This window comes from Momordica charantia, assembly GCF_013281855.1.
Source record: "Momordica charantia cultivar OHB3-1 chromosome 1 unlocalized genomic scaffold, Mcharantia_2.0 BLBB01000001.1, whole genome shotgun sequence".
NCBI classification, from domain to species: Eukaryota; Viridiplantae; Streptophyta; class Magnoliopsida; order Cucurbitales; family Cucurbitaceae; genus Momordica; species Momordica charantia.
Genome location: NW_028275157.1, coordinates 23,007,687 through 23,029,767, shown reverse-complemented (window position 1 = coordinate 23,029,767; position 22,081 = coordinate 23,007,687). Strand labels below are relative to the sequence as shown.

Genomic DNA, 22,081 nt, shown 5'->3' with positions numbered 1-22,081 from the left:
CTTTCCCAACAGCTTCATTTACACGTGGAGCAATATTACTGGTCGGATGTACACGTGGCTTCGTTGTCAGATAATTTTTTTTATTGGAGCTTTTTTTAATTATTTTTTAATGAGATGTCAAGATAACGACTCGTATTTTTCCTTCTTTGTTCTTCTTCTTCTATTAAATAATTTTGCAACCAAATAAACAAATTCGTGGAACTCAGAAGTTTTAGTTTGAATAATATCTTTCTTTATCAAATTATATGTTTGGTTTCAGTCATCGTCTTAAGAATACAACATTTATATATTTCTTTTTTGTTCATATTTTCTAAAGTGAAGGGCATTGCTTTTTTCTTTTTAATTCAAATTAAAGTTTTTAGTTTTTAAAATATTATCTTCTAGGTTTTACAATCCTAAATATCATCTAGAATTGTCCTATACTCATGTTGACATTTATGTTGACATTTGATATGATGTGTTAAAAAGATTAAAATGATACATAATAAATAAATATTCTTATTATTTACTCAAACTATATATTAGTCTAGAATAAAATAAAATATATTTTATTTTATATAGAACGAAACCTTTCTTCTATGGTAATCAGTTTACAATTTATTTTATATATTCTTTTTCTTTATATTTATAGTTGTTGTTCCGTTCTCTTTTCTTTAAATTATCCATTATTCTCTTTATTTTGAGATGAAAATAATTAAAATTCATGAACACCGGCTCTCAAATTTTGTAGTTTTATCTTAACTTTTAAGTTAAATAATATATTTTATATTTTCAAATTCGTCCATACAACCAAAATATATATAGATTATCCTTGCCATAACGAATCATTAATTAAAATATCATATAAATCATCACGACGTAAGCTCACAAAAATATCAAACTATCATATAATTGAAATTGTAATCCTTTTTGCTTTTTTTTCTTCTATTTTCTCTCTAATATTAAGTTTATAGTCAGTCTACGGCTACCTAACTATCACCTGAAATTTAAATGGGCCTATTTATAAAGTCGAAGGATTCTCATATAAACATAGTCATCTCATAAAATAAATTAATTGTAAAAATAGAATAAATTTTTTGAAAAGATGGAAATGGAAATAGGATTAAAAAAGAAGAAGAAGAACCTAGTTTCATTTATTGCGTGAAAAGACGACCTAATAATGAAACATGTTGTCTATCTTTCTCTCCTCGTGAAAGTCTAGCTGTTGATGTTGGGACTGTCCAAAACCAGTTACCTTTTAAAAATACATTATCATATATCTTTTTAATTCTGCCAAAAATATTAACAATAATATTCAGATGCTCCACCCAATCTGTAAACATGCATTTCTCCACATAATTAATTTTATGTTCTTCACATGAAAAATTACACAACCCCGATGTTAATTAATATGGACAAAACAAACAACATTAAACAAACAAAACTCTTCCTTCAACCTTAATCATGGCTCCTCTGTCGTCTGCCAGATTTACTTTAATTATTCTAAAACAAAATACGACATTCAAATAATCACAATCTTTTTTGTTTTCCCCCCACTATTACATTTGAATCCTAATGGCTAATCTCAATTCGAAAAAAAAAAAATGAGAGAGAGAGAGAGAGAAACAAAAAGGAAGAAAAATGGCTTCCCTTTTGTTTTACAAGTCGAGATTTTTACAATGAAATCATATTAATTTGGATTATTGGAATTGGGGTCAAGTTTCTAGGAATCCCGTCATTCGGAGAATTGAGTTTCGAACTTGGCTTAAATCTCTTCCTTTAAGAGTTCTTCCGTTGCCCGTGCAGACGGAGAAGGCCATTTTTCCGGCCACGCGCCGCCCGATTAGCACGTGCGGCGGAACTATGTCTTCGCTGTCCCATTCATCCTCCAGCTCCTCCGCGTCGGAGGTGTAGCGGAAAATGGATTCCGGGATTTGGATGGGGAGAGAAGAAGCGGCGAAATCTTTCTTCTTCTTCTTCTTGTTGGTGTTGTTCTTTTTGGAGTTCTTCCGGTGGGCGGCGGCGAGGAATTCGCCGTAGTCGATAACGCGGCGGCGGTGGTGGTGGTGGTCGGAAAAGATGATGTCGGATTCGTGGAACTCTTCAGCCATGGGAATGGAGAGAGGGAAGAAAAGAAAGAGTGGGTTGTGAATGGAAGGAAATTGTGAGAAGTAGAATGGAATTTATAGGAAAATAGGAGGGGCCGGGGGGCATTGGGAAAGGGAGAATCTTTAAAATGGTGGAGAGGGGAGAGTTTCGATGGAAATGTGTTTGTGAAATGGCGTCATCCAAAAGCCAAAGATTATGACATTATGTGTTATGCTTCTTTATTTTATTTTATTAGAGGGCCTTAAAGGTGGGTATAAAGTATAAACTCGAGAGGTTATGACATTAGAGGGTGTTTCGGATGAATATTTGAAGTTAGACACACATTTCGGACGAACGAGATTCTTAACTATGTCAATTCAAAATTATAACTTTCGTGAACTGTGATATCATCATCTTAATATTCATAAGGTTTCATCTCAAAATTAAACAGTGAAAAAAGCGATTGATGTATTTATAAAACTTTATTGTGTCTCTAGATCTACACTAAGCTGATGTTTTTTTATTAATAAGTGACTACCATATATTTAATGTTAAATTATTAGATTTTATATATATTAGTGTTTGACATTGGGGTTTGATTTTGGATTAGTGGGCTGGGAAAACAGCTTGGTTGCGTGGGAAGTGAGGGATTTTGGTGTGTTGGGTTGGGGTAGCTTAGCTTGTTTGGCTTCAACGTTGACTTAGCTAAAAATAAAATATGGCTTACTCTTTTTTCTTTCTTAATTATTGTTATTAATTTGGGATTTATGTTTCGTTTAAGGGTGCATCATATCTTAAGCTTTTTCCAAAATAAAGTTTATTTTATATTCGATGTGTGTTGGAATATTGTCATGCAAGTACTTATCCAATTCTAATGTTTCTACCCATGTCATCTCTAAGAAATTTCCTGGTCTTTTCTAATCTTTCTCTCTTTTTTTTTTCAATTCTATTTATTACTGTATTATTCTGTATAATTATTAGTGGTTGGTTGATTTTTCTGATCATTTTAATTGAACCAAATCTACTTTCATTTGTCGTGTAGGATTTCCTCAGAAAAGCCTATCAAGTAGTTGTGTAATTTCGTTGGAGATATATTTTTATACAGTAGTTTTTTTAAAGTAAAACGTTTATTAAATAACAAATTAATTTTATCTAAAGTTGAACCAAGTCCTTAATATATAATTGTTTAATTTAAAAATAGAAGGCGACACAGAGACTCCACCTCCGTCACTCATTATTTAAGTTTTAGTAGAAAATTGTGAATTAACGATCAAAATTCTACCCATTTTATTTTTATAATTACCGATAATAGCTGGAAATACGTGACAAAACAGAATACTAATTAGCAACATATTATTTTAAAATTTTAATCCCCATAGTCAGCGCGCCGAAGGGGGGCCGAGCCGAGGAACATTGGCTTACAATCGAATGATTAGATTGGGAATCCCGAAACGAAGAAGGCGTAACTGTAAAGGTAATTAGCCGCATCCGACGGCTCATGCGCCGCGTCGACGGTGCGGGGTGGGGGCCCACAAACTTTATGTTATTAATTATTAGTTATTATTTAGTAATTTAGAATTAGGTTTACCATGTCCCGAAGCTGAAAAAATGGTTTCGAATACGACAAGCCACTAATTATCCCACACGTCACCCCATCCCTCGCTTGCAGGAGAGATCCCGCCCAATCATTTTTTCCCTCTTTTAAATATTAATTATGTTTTCTATCATAAAATAATATTTTGGTTTATAACTTTATTTTAAAAGAAAACTTATAATTAAATATATAGTATTTAAATTCTAATATGAACTCATTCAATTAATTAAGATATCTATCTTCGATTTTTTTCAAAAAAAAAAAAAAAGATATCCATCTTCTATCTGTTAATGAATTTGAATCTACCTTCTCACATGTTGTTGTATTAAAAAAAAGTATAGGGAAAAATAGGAAAAATGATTAATTTGGAAATGAAAAATTGTGGAAACTGAACTAAATTTTTTTTTTCATTTTATATTTTTATAAGACATAAAACAGTTTGATGGGAATACAATTTTAAAAATTATCAAAAAGAAAATTATATAAAAGAAATTATCTACTTGAACTAAATTAGTCAATGTTAGAGTTTTTTTTTTAGGGTGGTTAATAATTTTAAAGTTCAGATATTATTATAGTCCATGTAATTTTAAAATTTACATTTTGGTTTCTATTCTTTTAATTTTTGTCTATTTTGTTTGCTAGACATTCGAAACATTTATTTTGGTCTCTATATTTTTTAAAATAACTGTTTTTTTCCATATTATGTATTTTATCTCATTTTTCGAATCACAATTTCAATACGACAAAATACTTCATAAATTATTTTGAAATGTATTCATAACTAGCTTTGTATTAAAAATTTTCATTAAGTATAAAATTTATATTAAACTTTTAAAAATGGAGACTTAAAATTGTTATGTTTCAAAAGAACATGAATCAAAGCAAACGTTTGAAAATACATTAACTAAAATGAAAAATAATTAAAAATACAAAGAACAAGATACTTAAAACTTTTTTTTTCTACTTAGTATGCATATACTTCAACTAGCTATGTAATTCATAGTATTGGCCAATCAATAGGAGATGCAAATATAATTCCATATAAATTTTGAAATGAGAAGGATTTATTTTTATTGTGTTAGTAAATAAATACAATATGAATTTAGTTTTGAACCAAACAAGTGCCTTTACATGATGAAGAATACAAAGCGAAAGATACCAAATATTGTGAGAGTGCCTTATCCCTTGTTTGTGTATACTATATATTTTATTTATGTTGATGATGTGTATACCTAAATTAGTTTTGTGGTGCATTCATCTCTATCATATAATTTTCTAAACCACATGCTCTAATAAATTGCATTAATTAATGGTAGAGCATGTATTTTATATATTTTTGGCCAAACATAGTTAGGCCATATATTTGTAGTGTTATTGCACCAAATATTGATGTAGATTCAACTTATTGTTGTATTGCCATTTTTGTGTCTATTAGGAATAAAAGCAAAGAAGCTTCATAATTTTAATTTTAATTGATTTATAATTATATAATCTCGACACATATGTAAAGGAAAAATGGAAAGGAAAAAAAAGCAATAAATTATAAATAAAAGAACTAAAGCACCAAGTAACTTTCTAAAAAAAGAAAGAAAATAACACCTTAGATTAATTGTCATAGATTTTGTATCCCATGTTGGATCAAAATGAACAATTTGGTTTTAATTTTCTGAACCTCCTTTGAGCACCTATTCCTGTACTCAGAACTCGATATTCATATGGTTTTAATTTGGTTTTTTTTTTTTACTAATCAGCTTATTTTTTCTATTTTAACTTTAAACATTTGATTTTCATTCATCAAAACTCCAAATTTAAATAAATACAATAGGAAAATACACATGAACCTAACCAAAAAAAAGACCAATCATATAAAAAATCTCAAGCTTATCAATAAAATACCGGCATTTAATTAATTAAAAGTATTCAACACAATTGAAAGAATGAATACCCACAAAAATAATTTTATCTAACCATAAGAATAATATTGATATACAAATCTTAATTGAGACTATTAAATGTACTACTAATTTAATGAATGATTTAAATTGTACGACCCATTCAAGTGTAAAATTTGTTAAATTATATTATTAAATTTCACAGCTATTAAATTAATATCTGAAAACCAAAAACTAAAGAGGACTCACACACAGACACAGCATCTACTGTTGTTTTACCAAATATATATTTATTATTTATACTATATATAATATAATGTGTGGTGTATATAATTAAAGAGAGAGATATATAACTAAAGAGAGAGAGAGAGAGAAAAAAAAAAGAACTAAGCGGAGGAGATAGCAATTGGGCTTCTTACAAAGTGGATTCCATCGGTCCAAGCGAACCAACCAAATGAGTAGCCGCTCCCATCAACACCACCAATCTCCGCCTTCCCACTTATTGTGATCGTGAATCTCTTCCTCTGCCCCATTCGCGAGAAGTACAGAACGCTGGGAGAGGCCCTCACGCTCACTCCCGCCGGCGCCGACGCCCTGAAGAAGTACGCGCTTTTACTCCCCCCCACGTTCCTCACCGTCCTCACAACTCTCACGCCGCCGCCGCCGCCGCCTCTCAGCCTGGGGACGGCCACGGAAGGGTAGTTCAGGTCATGTGCACGTGCACGCGCCGGGCACGTGAAGGAGGGGTCGATGGAGTGCGCCATTTTGAGGGCGCAGAGGTGGACGAGGTAGTCGGTGTAGTTGGCGTCGTAGACGAGGCCCGGGTCGGCGGCCTTGGAGGGGCGGAAGTGGCCGGAGCCGTAGGAGAAGGGGGTGGCCGGGGCGGAGTGGTCGGAGGCGTCGTCGGTGATGGGGCGGCCGTATTTGTTGGTGGTGGTGGCGGTGGTCATGAGGGCGGAGCGGATGGCGGCTTGGGACCAGGTGGGGTGGATGGCGCGGAGGAGGGCGGCGGCGGCGGCCACGTGGGGGCACGACATTGAGGTGCCCGAGTAGAGATTGTAGTGGACGACGCGAGGGTCTAGGGATTTGGGCAGTTTTGTGGGGGAATCCTCTCCCGACCATGCCGCTAGAATGTCCACTCCCGGTGCTGTTATGTCCGGCTGCCATCAACACCATAACCACACTCAACTTAATTTTGTTTTTGCATTTTTATCAAACATTTAATTTAATTGTGGTGGAGGATAAAATAGGAAACCAAAGGGTTTTTCATGTTAAATTGAGTTTCAAGACTTGCTTAAAACTTTTTCAAGGTTAAACCTAGTGAAGATGAGATGTCTTCCCCGTTGAAAAATTAATAACTCACTGTTTTTGCATTTATCTATAGTTGTCGAACGTTTGAAAGTGGTGAGGATAAGGACTCTTCCTCACCAATAAGAAATCAAGTATTCTTTTATAATTGAGTTTCAAAACTTGTTTAAGACCTCTTTAGAGTTAAAAGTCGGAATATAAAGGGACGACTTTGAAACTTTAGGTACCAAATTTCGTACACGTTTAGAGTTAGGTCATTAAACAACTTTGAATCTAACTAATAGGTCTCTAATAAATTCGTTAATTTCTAAAAATAATCTTTTTATGTCTATCTCTGAATTAACTTTTAAAGTATTAATAAGTTTTAAAATTTTCAAATTTGTGTCCCGGTTCCTAAAATTTTAAAAATATCTACTAAATCTAAATACTTTTTAAAATTTAGGAATTAAAAGACATTTAAAATCCAATTTTTTAGACGTTTTAAAAGTATCTCAATAGACATTATGACGAAAGTTGAAAAGGGGACAAAAAATTGGTTAAACGATCGAGATTCATGAACAATAACTTTGAATATATTTGTAAAAATAAAAAGTAAAAATACCTTGAGAATATGAGGGTCGATGGGATTTGGACCTCTGCTAGAGAAGTTGGCCATGGCCGGCGCTGGCCTGGAGCCGTAGATCGTGATCGGGGGAACAATAGTCGCCGTTGGATTGGTTCGAGATTTGATATATTTGAGGATTATATTTGCATCTTCGTAAGACACAGCAGTGGCCGGAACAAAATGGGGATCGGCGTGCAGCTTACGTCCGACCGCCGGGACGTTTCCGAGAATCATTCCGGCGCCACCGGACCTCTTCACTTCGAGGCTGCCGGCGTATCTGCTGATTCCTTCTGCTCTGTAGCACAGCACTATTTTTCCTCTCGCTTTCTCGTGTGAAAGCGACCCCGCAACACATACTCTGCAACAACAACAACGTCAACAAAAATCTTCCTTCAAAACTTTAATTAACGTTTGGTATCTATATTTTTGCTAAATAATGATTTATGTTAATTACAACGGTATCCCTGATATTTAAATATCTCCACAATAATATGATATTGTCCGTTTCAGGCATAGTCTTACGGTTTTGTTTGTCCTTTCTTACTTATATATCATGATCATTCCCTCCCCTATCTAGTGTGAGACTTGTTTGCAATCATCTTACAAACCCTACAATTTAATCATTATATTTATAAATTGGTAACAATCTCGTTCCTAAATTTTATTATATAATAATTTAGTACCTATAGTTTAAAATGTATAATAATTTAGTCTCTACTGTTGATTTTTTTTGTCAAAATTAAGTATCGAATTCTATCTTATAATGATTCAATCTTTGTAATTTTGAATATTTGTGGTTTTTCATCGATTTATCAATCTAAATGTATAAAAATTTTAAAACTGCTGACTAAATTATTACATACTATAATTTGAACTTATAAATCATTACAAGTTAAAGTTCAAGGGAACTGATCGTTAAGTTTTTTAATCTTTAGTAAATGATCTAAACTAAGATATAAAAAATTGAAATTTAATTTGATTTTAGAATAGAAATACCCGGATTGGTTTTTTGGTACATGCGGCTTCATTATATCTCCAGCATATACTAATGGGTACATCTTCTTCCTCTTAAGCATCGATGGGGCCACTGATAATCCCTAATATAAACAAACCAAAATTTTCAATTAAACTTTTATTTCTTCAAATAAATAATAATAATAATAATAATAATTAACTTAATTTTTACCCTGATCTTGAATCCATTTCCCAGAATTACGGGAGAGTAAAATTCCCTGTCCACAGTGCTGGCTCCGACGGTGATAATCCACGGCGCGAAATTGGACAACGCGGACGGCGTGGGCCCGTAGTTCCCGGCGCTACAAGACACCACAATGTCCTTTTTAACGGCGTGGAGGGCTCCGATGGCGATTCCGTCGTCGGTGTAATTGTACGGATCCGCCTTTCCGATCGACAGGCTGAGAACGTCGACGCCGTCGGCGATGGCGTCGTCCATGGCGGCCAACACGTCGGTGTCAAAGCAAACGTTGCCCAGAATTTTCATCTGCTTCGGAATTGCCCAGCACACTTTGTAAATTGCCAGCCGGGCACCCGGGGCGCCGCCCGACGCCGTGCCCCTCGCCACGCCGCCGAACGCCGACACGTTGAACACCCTCCGGCCGCCGGCGGTGGAGGCTGTGTGTGAGCCGTGGCCGTCCTTGTCGCAGGGTGATCGGTAGTCCTCCGTTTCATTTAAACGCCCAAAGTAATTCTCGTATCCCTTCAGGTAATATCGTGCTCCAATTATCTTCCTGAAATTTTCCGATTACAAATTAATACAATAATAATTCAACCAACGGTTCTACAGCCTTTTTTTTCCTTTTAATTTCTTTTTTGAGTCATTAAAAAATAATTGTTTGGTGAAGATTCAAGCCTTTCACTTTTTTTTTTTCAATTTTAATTAAACACGTGTATATTTCCAATTTATAAGATCATGCATTAAAATTAATTATGAATTTATCAATTCACACTGAATAATTAAATTTTTTATAAGTATTAAATTGAAGAATTCTAATCCTACAAATTTTTTTTCAGTACAAATCCTACAAATTTTTTAAAGCAATAATAGTAACAAAATTAATTATAAAATATTTATTTTTCAATTATAAAGTAACTCCAATATACTTGATTGGTACATGTGTTTGAAACTTAGAAAGAGAAAATTAAGTTGAAGAAGATAGTAAAACTATTAAAAAATTCCAAAATATCTGTAATTCTATTACTAGGTAAAGTTCAAGTAAAAAATTTTATAATTTAATTTTAGAATAAATCAACCAAACTTTTTATATTATAACTTTTCACATTTTTGTCGCTGTCAACTTTATTTTAAGGATAATTTTTGTATTATATTAAAAGCTAGGGTTAATATCATAAAAAGAAAAGAAAATCTTCAAATTTTGTACTTTCATCAAAAACTACTTTGATTTTAATATTAATTGGACAAAGAGAGAAAAACAAAATATTGAAAATATTTTAAGTATAAATTAATTAACATGGCACCTCACATTTTATTTACAGTGTTAACTGATCTGAAGAGAAAAAAGTTTGTGTGAATTAAGATAAAAAGTGAGAGAGAAATAGAGAGTTAATTAGTTGGAGGGAAACAGAGAGAAAGTGAATAATTGAAGAATAATTGCAGAGAAAATAAATAAGAAAAGATAGAGGAATTTGAGGGAAGTGATAAGAAAAAGAGAAAGTGGAATTTTGGAGAGAGATATTAGAATTTAGAGGATGAGAGAGAATTTTGTCAAACTAATAATGGAATTTTTTAAATTAAGAGCAAAATATGGAGAGGGAGTTCCTCCTCTTTTATACATGCTATACATATACTTATGTTGGCACCAATCACCATTTAACTATATACTCATGTTGGCGTGCAACAAATTTATTTAATAAATGTGATAGAGACTTGTTGAATTGTTTGGATACTTTTAGAATAAGAAATAAGAGGACAAAAGATGAAGATGAGGGTCATAAAATTGGCTTTATCCCACACCACTATCTGATCTGATAGAGTAAGATGTTAATCAAATATGCAAGTTCCTATTTTTAAGCATAAACATAATTTTCTATTATTTTGTAGAGTCAACCATAATTTAATGAGTGAAAGAGTGTTTCAATAAAACCTTATTCATGAAGACCTTTAGTTCGAACATTTTATCGAATCTTAAAAAGAAGCAAAACGACGAAAAGGGGCAATAAAAAAAAAAGAAGAATTATGGACCCATATGGGGACATTTCTCTTACCATCCATCATTAGTTTCCCATCTCTTTGCTCTTGTTTTTACTTAATAAACAATCCCAAGAGGGGAAAAAAGTGGTGGTCAATTCCAATGAAGTAGGAAGGACAAGTTAGTGGGAGGAACAGTAATTGGTTTTGATGGCAAATTAGACCAAAACCACAATGGGAGATCAGCTAGAGAGATAGAATAATGGTAGAAATATTCGAGAAAGTGATGGTTCGTTCTGGTGTTGGAAGTGTCCCAAATATAATGTAGATTCCACAAGATGCATGGCCAAGAAGATATTGGAAGAAAATTTGTTCGATTTTGAGGGCAGAAAAAGCCAAAGTCTCGCAGAACACACAAAGCCACAAAGTTGTAAAAAGGTGCCATGACAATCCAACGCAGGCCACCACGGGCTATATATGGTGCTGGCCAAGAACACTAACCAATCCACTGCTCAAAAATTCCAATTGCTAACTTACAAAACCAAGTGGGTGTTTCCCCCAAATTCTGTTTGGTTCTTTGTGAAGCTCAAAATTTTGCTGATACGTTGAATTCAAGCACAAGTTAAATTATTGCCTAAGAAATTTGTGTGTTTGGACTCTAAACTCAACAAAATTACCCACTAAAATCAACCAAATCAATCCATCCAAACTTAAAAGACTTTTTTAATGGCTTAAAAAGAAATTAATAGGTCTATGTCATTAATTTCTTTAATTTGATAAAACAAAGGGAGGAGGTGAGAAAAATTAGATGCCTATGAGTTGACCATATTCAGAGCCTGACAACAGAAAAGAACCATCACTGATAGGGACATATTAAGAATCCTATATTAAAAAAATCATATTAATATTGACATGGTATTAGAGTTCAAATTGAATTTTCTCTCAAAAAGAAATTTGGTGGGGAGCCTAGTCATCATCCGTAGAAGAAAAAATCCTACGTACATCCTAACAAAATTTATAAGATTTATGAGCTATTCCTCCCATTTTGAATTCCAGTTACCAAACCTATCAAAAGAAAGCAAGAGAGGGAGAGAGAGAAAGGGATGAGAATAATGCACCTATTACAATGAGCAGATTGAAAGGCAGGTCCTGTTTGGCAGATTCCTCTCCATGATTTTGGAATGGGCCCCATCCCTTTATCACTAAAGCTCTTGGATTTTGGCCACACACCTGAATCACAATATATCATCAAAACAAATTAATGCATCATCTCTTCACATGCAACCAAATCCTTGCTATGCTAAGCTAGCTACACCATGTCCATTTTCCATCACCAAACTACTTGTTCATTTACATATAATAATAATAATATATTACACAACACAAACAAAATCCACACACACACAGATCAGAAAGATTCTGCAAAAAGGGAATCACATGGGAAACAGTGAAGAAGTAAAAGACAACAAAAAAGTTGAAAGTTTTTATTTATTTTTTTACCACTGTCAAGCATCCCAATGACAACATCTTTCCCAAATTTAGCTCTGGAAACCAAGTCATTAAGCCTCGGTTTATCCTCTTCCACCCCTGAGAACTCCCACGACCTTGTGGTTTGAGTGCTGTACTTCTCACTCCGAATCACACGCACAACCGAATCCATTTCTGCACCAAAAACCAACCCGTCAAACAAAATACACATATCAGAAACATGGCATTTAAATTTTTGTTACACTACTCCTAGTTACCTGAAAGTTTAGAGGCTTCTTCTGAGCTGAGGACTGCTGCAAAGCCATTGATGCTGTGTTTGTAGCTGTAAATAAGAGACGATCTTGCTTCTTCTTCAGTGTCCTTCACAGAGGTCAAATACGAATGGTGGGTTGCTTCTATTTCGTGCCATGCCTTGTCTCCACGGTGCTCCCCAAAGTACACAATGTAAGCCGCCTGACAATACATCAAATAAAGTTAATATCATCATCACTTTCTTTTCATTTTTTTTTCTTTTTTTTGCAGCATTATTATTGTTGTTGTTAGTATTAATTATTAATTAGAGAAGGAAATGGGACCTGGTCGTTATTTGGTGAAGGAGAGGCTTGTTGAAAAAGGAGGAGGAGGAGGAGGAGGAGAAGGCAAACGAAAGTTGAATATTTCTCCATTTGATTGTTAATGGAAAATGCAGAGATTGAAGAGTGAAGAGTGAGATTTTTATATTGTTTTTCGGTAGAGGGAGAGAGAGACGATAGGGACATTTTGCAAATATATTTGTTGTGATTTTCATGCCATCTCTCAATCCCAACCCACCCTCACGACGTTACCGATTATCTGTTATTGATATTTATTATAAAATTATTCCTATTTTTCTTATCTCTGCTTTTATTTTATTTTTATTGTTAAAAAAAAGAAGATTTAGAATGTGATACTCTCGAAAGTCGTGGAAACTTGTTAGTTACTTAAAGCTTGCAACATTTTATTAAATTTCAACTAATTGCGTTGCGCTCTTTATTTAAGGAAAAATTTTCCTACTTAAAAACATTATTTTAGTGGGGAAGGAACAAATTGTACGCAATGGAACCACATCCCATTAGAAATGTCAAAATTTCTCGTGAGATGGGACTCCGCGGGGACCCGCCCCAAGCAAAGGTAGAGTGATGAAGAAATTTTTTTCTCCATTTTAATTTTTGAAATGGGTCTTCTCCATATATCATTGCGAATGTTGAGTTATTTCCACCACTTTTTTTTTTTTTTTTTAAAATACATATATATAGTTAATTCATTGGAATGTATTATAGATTTTTTTTAGTACAACATATTGGGGAGAAGGTTCTTGATTGGAGTTATCGCTGAATTATGCTCGCTTTGGCCGAAAAAAATATTATAGATTTGTGGGGGTAGGAAAGAATTTTTTATCTCCACCTTACCAAATTGACACCCCAACCTCCTATATCAATATTGAGAGAAATACCTGAGTATCTGTTTTATCACAAAATTGATCAAGTTCAATTGCAAACGTGAGATTTCTGTTACCAACATACAAACGACCAAAGTGATCTATTCTCAAAAGTAATATATATATAATTTCATCTACAAATTTTTATTTATAGAGAAGAGTTCCTGAAAAAGCTTCCAACTCGCTGCATCCACTATCTAGTTGTCTGGATTTAACCAAATCAAAAGAATTCATTAAAAGAATTCATTTAGTTCTTCTGGTCATCACAGGGTGAATAAAAGATCTGATTCGTCTCCAGCGCTGGAAGGAAGAAAAAAAAATCTTCAAAGGGTCAGATATGAAAATTTTCTCAACTATTTATGATTATAATATCTTAACTTGTTTAGAATTGTTTGAACGTTATGAACTTCTTCTAATTGATACGTGTGGAATCAAATCCAATAACGATAGAGAGATTTGAGCTATAAATGGAATCTTCATCCCTATGAGTTTTCATGGATTGGATCCAAATCTAATATACTCTCTATAATTGGATTCCTTTTTCTTTTCTTTTCCCTGGATGAAACCTTTAGTCAATTATCCGTAGGGAATGGTAAATAGAGAATGTAATTAATGAAAATAAGTTTCTAAATTTTTCATAATGCTTTAGAACATAATGAGAACTAGTTTGATTTTTTTTTTTTTTTTTAAACACTACTCTGAGAAATCATTCCAAATTCACTTTGAAAACATCATTCACCGAACAAATTCCAGTAAAGGATATCACACATATAAATCATACCCTTACGTTTTAGCATAAAGTAGAAATATTTGGCCATATTGTTTTAGATGTTATTTTTGGTTTATAAAGTTTTGTGAGTATTGTTGTTACAAAAATGGGGATGGTGGGTGACAAATGGGTATAGGGCTTAGGGATGGGTTGATCTTAGAAAATGAAAGAGATATGGGCTTGGACTTGGACTTCCCATCTCTCTCTCAACACCAAAAGTCCAATTTTTTGGCTCACAAAGGACCATCCATTTCCCATGCGCTACCTATGGGAATTCTCAGTTGTGAGTCACACCATACCTATATGGAAAAAGCTTCCTCAGTACTATAGCCAACCCTTGCCTATATATGGACCAAGTTTTTTTCTCCAAAAACGAATCTCGACAAATATGCATCAAAAATATTTTACCAAGATTTTTTTTAGTTCAACAAATATGGAAACTTCAAAAGACTGAAAATTATTGAATGAACAAAAATGAAAATAGTTATATACCCCAGTAATGTAATGATACTGAATGAAATATTTTAAAATTAATAATAAATTCGACACAATTTTTAGTTTAATAAAAACTAATTTTAGGAGAATTTTTTAACCAGTCATTCCTGCATGGTTGAGATTTCCGTCATCACTATAGTATATATCCGCATATATACAAGTTGAGTTATAAGATATATCCTAATCAAATCACTATAATATATATCCTCGTATATACAGTATTTCACACGAAATCAGAAATTGAAAACAACCGTTGGAACGCAAACCTTTCGATCGAGAGATGAACTGCTCTGATGACTGAGAAAATTAGAGGCAGTCGGAGATGAAGGTAGGTAGACGTCGGCCGGAGACAAAGGCAGGCATAAACGATCGAGGAAGAATAACCGACGGAAATCTCCTTTCGAAGGGAGTAAACGCAAACGAAATGCTCTTGCGACAGAGAAAAATGGAATCGGCCGGAGAGGAAGGCAGACAACGACGAACAGTCGAAAAAGAAGAACTAACGGTCGAAGGAAGAAGAAAGGGGTGAGTTTCGAAAATAGATGGTTTTTTGGGTTTTGAGATTTTTTTTTTTTTAATTTTGGAAGGTATCATTGACACATTTTAACGGATTTGGCATCCCAATTTACTAATTCTAGATTTTAATAATTATTTAATATTGAGATGGATGGATCATTTTCAATCTTTAAGTAATTATGATTTCTAAATAGATCATATATTACTAATCCCTTTTATTTATTTATCATAGCCATATTATATTTAATGTAGTTTTATTCAATGTTCCTTTTTATTTTCTATTTACCTTTGTTTTGGAAAATCGATGTCGTGTCGCTGATTCTTACAATTGGAGTTCATTACTTAAATTGAGCAACATTAATCATGGTTCGAACTTGAAACTTCAAAGCAGGTGGTCTCTCAAGACTTCAAGCACTTGTCTGACCATTTTCAAAAAATTTCTATTGGTGTAAAAACACTGGAAAATGTTTCCTATTATTTGAAAAATATTCTTTTTACCTGATAACACAATTTTGTATAGCAAATCTATATATACATATATTTAATGAAATTTTTGTTAAAAAAACTTTTTATTATGTCTTAATAATTTAATCATGAATAGAAATCAAATAGATGACATGGATCAATAAAATGGTTCCTGAGAAGACGTAGATAAAGAAAAACTAAATATTTAAAGTTTTTTTAGTACAATACGTGGGTTGGGATCGAATTTGAAACCTCTCGATGGAAAATATATATGAATTACCACTGAGTTATGCTCTCGCTTTGACAACTAAATACTTAAATATTGATTGTTTTTTAATTCAATTATTGATTCAAAAAGTAAGGTAGATAAGACCATACCCACATTTGTATTTGTGTTGGTAAGCCTAATAAATGATACCCTTTTATTATAATTGGAAAAACCAATCAATCATTTCTTTGGCCTCACATCTTAATTGCAAATTTGCAAAAAAAAAAAAAAAAAAAAAAGGTTCATAAGATTTCACATTGCTTTTTTCTTTATTAAATTCAAAATCAGAAAGATGGAGATAGAGTTTTTTTTCCCCCCTATTTTTGAAAAAGAATGGAGTAAGATAGCTTCCAAAGGACATATAAATAATTAAATTTAAATATATTGATTTCTATGTCTAGTAAGCATAATTAAACTTTGGACCAAAACTTGGTTTAATTTTGTTCAAATATTACATTTACCCGTGAAGGGACAGAATTCCAAGTTCCAGCTCACAAATGATAAGAATAAATAATAATATATAACATCTAATTTATGAAATGTAGTTTCAATTATTTGCCCATATTTTGTATAAGGGTGAGTTGGGTATGAAATTTGGATTCTATTCTTATTCTATTGACAAAGTTATTTTAATTATTTTTTAATTCTATAATTCAAATAATGAAAATTCTAAAAACGTTTTTCGGATTTCAAATTGAAATTTTAAAGTAGAGAACATTGAAAAAATATAAATACTTTGATAAATAAATTATTTCATGCTGTCACTCAATTTATTATTTTTAAATTAAAATATTATAAATTATATAATATTATAAAATAATAATTATATAAAATATATGTTACTTTGAAATAAATATTTAATAGGTAGCTACACTAATTTACAAATATATTATCAAACACACGTGGATAATTTTTTAAATTGAAAATCCATGGAATACAACTCCATATCTCATCAAATCTCTTGTTTTCAAATTGGTTAAATTATATTCATGTTGGGTCGTAATTATGTTAAATTTCTATGAAAAAACTAATTAAAAAGATTAAGAGCAGCAATCAGTAGAGGAGGTTTTTAGGTAAAATATTCTTCACAGAATTAAAATAAAAAAAAATTGAAATTTGGGAGTGGACACGTCGGTCAAATCGGAAAGGATTTGATTGTCAAAGGTTGGCAAATTGATAGGCCATGTTAGTTGTTACTGGGCGTGGACTTCATCCCCCAAACATTTAATTTTGTCACCCACTTTGCTTTTATCTTCATTTATTTCGTTGGATACGTGGAAACCTTTTACTTTATTTCGTTGATCTTGACATTTATCCAATGTATCTTACTCCTTTAATGTTCAAATTATTATCAACTAAGATTTCCATCAATTCTTTATTATCCTTATTTTATATCTAAGTATCCAATCGAATTTATACGCAATCTTGACTAATCTCGCAAGACAGCAGTCTAACTTTACAAAATATTTTTACGTCAAAAAATGTCTAAGAAATTAATTCATAAGGTAGATAGCCATCATGAAATTTGAACATTGATTCTTTATTAATTACTAATTACATTGTTACGTGAAAAATTAATATATTATAAAGTTTTTATTTAACCTTTAAATTTGTTTCCACCTCTTAGATTACCTTATCTATCTACCTAGATGGCCGAAGTTTTTCTTTCTGTTTATTTATTTATTTATTTTTGGAAAAGAAAATGCAGTGCGGGGGATCTTTTTCATTTGTCAAAGAATAGCTTTAAATGATCCTCCCAGATGCAGCTACCGACAGACTCTATCTTACTCAATTTCAATTTTCAAAACTAAGGCTTTTTTATGTACATTTCTGCCAAAACCCAACTGGACGAGTTGCATCTTTTTTTCGTAATTAGTGAAAATAATTATGGAGGATGGTTTGAATCTAAATAGAAAAAATATATATAAAAGTTTTTTTCATCTATCTCTATTATTCTATGTCTTATCTTGTTAAGTGATATTTATATTCTTGCTATTATATGGACGGATAGCGTTCGTTCTAGCCTCCTATTATTGGTTAAGTAATTTTCTTGTTTGTGTTCGTGTTTTTTGACGAGTCTCTTTTTGTTTCCTCGCACCTTAATCCTGGACTGTAAGATTCATACAATAATACTTTGAAAAAGAAAAATTATTACAGGGAGGAAGAAATTTGGAGTAGTCAACTTTCCAAATCAGCCGCCTTCATAGTTCATACTGTGGAGTCTCATGCATACGCGTGAAATTAATACCAAAGACTTTGTCTTCGTTTCCTCAACTGTAAAAGCCAATCCTTGGATCCCTTCTATTTAAACAATTCTTTCCCTTTTTGAATTTCCATCACTACTTTCCACTTCAACTCACACTCGAGTTTAATTTTTGTCTTTGTGGTAGTGTGGCCATGGCGCAACTATGGAGTCTGCTTGTGGCGCTTCTGATGACTGCATTGTGGCGCTGCGACGCTCAACCCCAGCCCCAAGTCCCTTGCTACTTCATTTTTGGCGACTCTTTGGTTGACAATGGCAATAACAATGGGCTTTCTTCTTTGGCCCGCGCGAATTACCTCCCTTACGGCATCGACTTCCCCCGCGGCCCCACTGGAAGGTTCTCCAATGGAAAGACTACCGTTGATGTCATCGGTATCGTCATCTCACTTCACTCCTTTACTTAACTCCCCTCCTTATTAACGGCATGTTTAACTGAAAAATGTTAAAACATAAAAGACTAAATTGAAATTTTTAATTAATATATATGTGTTGTACGTTTGCGGTTGACAGCGGAGTTGTTGGGGTTCAGCAGCTACATCCCTCCCTATTCCAACACCAGAGGCCGAGACATACTCAGAGGAGTGAACTATGCTTCTGCAGCGGCAGGAATCAGAGAGGAAAGTGGCCAGCAACTGGTGAGATTAATAAATTCGAATCATTACCCAATTAATAGTTTTTAAGAGTTTGATATATATGTGTGTGTGTTTTTCAGGGAGCTCGGATTAGCTTCAGTGGGCAAGTAAGAAATCACCAAAACACTGTTCAACAAATAGTGAACATTCTTGGGGATCAAAATGCAGCTGCTGATTACCTTAGCAAGTGTATATATTCTGTTGGATTAGGCAGTAACGATTACCTTAACAACTATTTCATGCCCCAAATCTACTCGTCCAGCCGCCAATTCACCCCGGATCAATACGCTCAAGTTCTCATCCAACAATATACTCAACAATTATCGGTCAGTTTCTTTAAACCACTTCAAATTAACGAAAACTTCTCACTGAGATCATGTGAGACTTTGGTCGCATTTCGAATGTTTGAATTGGATTTTTTATTGGTTTAGATTATGTACAACAATGGAGCAAGGAAGTTTGTGCTGTTTGGAGTGGGCCAAATTGGGTGCAGCCCAAATGCATTGGCAAATAGCCCAGATGGGAGAACTTGTATACAGAGGTACAACTCTGCCAATCAAATGTTCAACAACAGGCTTAGAGCCCTTGTGGACCAACTCAATGCCAACCAGCCTGACGCACGATTTATCTACATTGACTCTTTTGGGATTTTCCAAGACATCATAAACAGCCCTTCATCTTTTGGTAATAAGTTCTTCCAAATTTCTCTTCTTTTTTTGTGTTTCTTTTTAAAGAGTCATCTTAATAATGAGGATATTTTTGACATGGGGTTTGTGTTTTGAATGTCGGGTGGTGCAGGTTTTAGGGTTACAAATGCTGGGTGCTGTGGAGTTGGGAGGAACAATGGGCAAATAACATGTTTGCCTTTCCAAACCCCTTGTCCCAATAGAAGGGAGTATCTATTTTGGGATGCATTTCATCCAACTGAGGCTGGAAACACCGTCGTCGGAAGAAGAGCTTACAGCGCCCAACGACCCTCCGATGCCTACCCGATCGACATTCGCCGCCTTGCCCAACTCTAGTTCGGTTATCGAACTAATTTTATGGTTTATGCATAAGTTGAAAGAGTTTTTCTTTATCTTTAATTTCTTCTGTTTTTCACCATTGTTCCAAAGAACATGGTGTGCTGCTTAATTTACCACTTATGTTGTTGTGTATGTTGTGTATTTAAGGTTTTGAAATGTAAACTAAATCTATAATGAAACAATTAATCAGTGAGAATATGAGAATATGAGATATGTTATGATCATTTAACTTGATCTTATGTGGAGAAATGCTTCATTTAACATTTTTGAGACAAACAGATTGCCTCGATATTTTAATATATGAGGTAACTTTATTTTTTTTAGTACAAAAAGGTGTTAGGATGAAATTGAACTTGCACCCTTAGAAAAAAGAGGCAAGATGTCTTAATTGATAAGCCATACTCGCGTTCGTATTCTATTTTTTTTCATTTATTTACACTTTTTACAAGTCAATGTATAACTATCATCAATTAATTTATATGAGCTCTTTATTTACATAAATCGATTTTAATAAATTTATGAATATTAATGTATGTTTATGAAATATAAATGTAATTTAACTAAATATTAGAGAATGATTTGCTTAAAATGTCAATAAAAAAATAATTTAATCTTCACTGACAGCATATATCCGCTATACATTACATAGTTTGGGACAACAATCTTGTATTAATTAAAGAAAACAAATTTTAAATATTGTTATTGACAAATAGTAAAGATTCTTAACAAATACCTTTGCAAAAAATCAAATATAATATTAACTACGCTTACACTTATGCTTTATTTGGGAAAAAAAAACACATATTACATTTATTATATAAAGTGAAATTTCTCTAATTTTCTAATAGTATCATCTTTTTAATGAGAATCAATGATTACTTAAGCATCAGTTAACAAATAATACCTCAAGAAAAAAAGTAAAACAAATAATCGATCTTTTTTTTATAATAACAAATAATCAATCTTGATTTATTATTATCTTAGTAAATCAATCTTAATTTATTAGTAATCAATGAAAGATTTAAAAATCACAAGCTAAACTTAAATACAATTCAACTGTTTAAAACAAATATTCTCGGGTTCAAATCTCTAGGAGAGGAGTAAATAAGAATTACATTTGCAATAGAAGAAGAAGAAGAAGAAAAAAAAAAGAAAAAGGGGTAAGTTCGAAGAGAAAATGCTTTGAATTTGAGTTAGGTTTGAGTTTCCAGTTTCAACACCGTCAATAAATGAGCATTTATTATTAGTGTAAAAGCAAGGGCATATGTGGAATTGCACTTTTCTTTCTGATAAATATGGAATTGCTCTTCCTTTTTTTCCTTTTTGGGAGAAAATTTTCATTTTTCCATTGTATTTTTTAAGTCCAATTTTACCATCGTCAAACTTGTTGTTGATTAAATTTAACCTTAAACTTCAATAAATATTAAAATCAATATTTTTTATTGTGAATCAACGAACTAATAAATCACAAAAAAGAAAAATATCTAAAACAACTAGAAAGCATCCAACATAATCAAAATAACCAATATCCACACAAATAACATCATCTAGTTACCAAAAATAAAAAATAATAAAAATGCTCTTACATGACAAAAAAAAAATATCTTCAGCTCTTTTTTTAATAATTAAAATTGATATCAAACCAACAAATAAATTTATGAATATAACACAAATCGATAAAAAAAATAAATAAATACTTGCTTAAAATTTTGAACCTCGTCGCATCCGTAAAAATTTGAGGAAACTAATTAAAACAAGTTAACCCCGCTGAAAAATAAATGTTCAAACTGACCAAAGTAGCTATTAGATTGATAATAAGAAATTAAAATGTATAATAAAGTTAAAAATAATTAAACCATGGTTGGATTCCCCACCACCTTGTACTAAAAAAATCATTAAATTTTAAACTTTACTAATTCAAAATTTAAACTTTATTACTCAAAGCATTTCTTAAAAAAAAAAATCAAACATAATTATATTTAATGAAAAATAAAAAAGAAAAACATTACCCAACAATTTATAAGAAAAGGAAAGCATGAGATTCACACTATTTATATCTCCTGTTTTTAATTC

At 32.5% G+C, this 22,081-nt stretch overlaps 2 protein-coding genes, 1 long non-coding RNA gene and 1 pseudogene across 3 annotated transcripts; 2 read left to right on the top strand and 2 right to left on the bottom strand.

Annotated features, from left to right (window-relative positions):
- Nucleotides 1-1,430: 1,430 nt before the first annotated feature.
- LOC111012434 (protein S40-1 pseudogene) lies at nt 1,431-2,237 on the bottom strand (annotated as a pseudogene).
- Nucleotides 2,238-5,823: 3,586 nt separating this feature from the next.
- On the bottom strand, nt 5,824-12,877 carry LOC111012300 (subtilase family protein). Its single transcript, XM_022286393.2, has 8 exons — nt 12,695-12,877; nt 12,377-12,572; nt 12,132-12,293; nt 11,750-11,861; nt 8,652-9,213; nt 8,462-8,562; nt 7,463-7,823; nt 5,824-6,713 (listed from the first exon to the last, which is right to left on the bottom strand). Exons 1-8 carry the CDS (start codon nt 12,875-12,877, stop codon nt 5,940-5,942), a joined length of 2,451 nt encoding a protein of 816 aa, XP_022142085.1. The 3' UTR covers nt 5,824-5,939.
- On the top strand, nt 12,425-12,992 carry LOC148213462 (uncharacterized). Its single transcript, XR_015792138.1, has 2 exons — nt 12,425-12,563; nt 12,642-12,992. It is a non-coding gene; the product is annotated as an uncharacterized LOC148213462 (long non-coding RNA).
- A 5,421-nt stretch (nt 12,993-18,413) lies between these two features.
- On the top strand, nt 18,414-20,232 carry LOC111012306 (GDSL esterase/lipase At1g29670). The gene is made up of 5 exons (XM_022286400.2): nt 18,414-18,723; nt 18,862-18,986; nt 19,064-19,309; nt 19,415-19,667; nt 19,782-20,232. The coding sequence occupies exons 1-5, from the start codon at nt 18,486-18,488 to the stop codon at nt 20,003-20,005; spliced, it is 1,086 nt and encodes a 361-aa protein (XP_022142092.1). The 5' UTR covers nt 18,414-18,485; the 3' UTR covers nt 20,006-20,232.
- The last annotated feature ends 1,849 nt before the right edge of the window (nt 20,233-22,081 follow it).

Bases quoted from the DNA above. Each gene is read 5' to 3' on its own strand.
- LOC111012300 (XM_022286393.2), bottom strand. From the start codon at position 12,877: ATGTCCCTATCGTCTCTCTCTCCCTCTACCGAAAAACAATATAAAAAT. The intron at 12,573-12,694 runs GTCCCATTTCCT...ATGTATTGTCAG, and splicing joins CTTCACCAAATAACGACCAG to GCGGCTTACATTGTGTACTT. The intron at 11,862-12,131 runs GTAAAAAAATAA...ATTGTGATTCAG, and splicing joins CATTGGGATGCTTGACAGTG to GTGTGTGGCCAAAATCCAAG.
- LOC111012306 (XM_022286400.2), top strand. From the start codon at position 18,486: ATGGCGCAACTATGGAGTCTGCTTGTGGCGCTTCTGATGACTGCATTG. The intron at 18,724-18,861 runs GTATCGTCATCT...TGCGGTTGACAG, and splicing joins GACTACCGTTGATGTCATCG to CGGAGTTGTTGGGGTTCAGC. The intron at 18,987-19,063 runs GTGAGATTAATA...TGTGTTTTTCAG, and splicing joins AGGAAAGTGGCCAGCAACTG to GGAGCTCGGATTAGCTTCAG.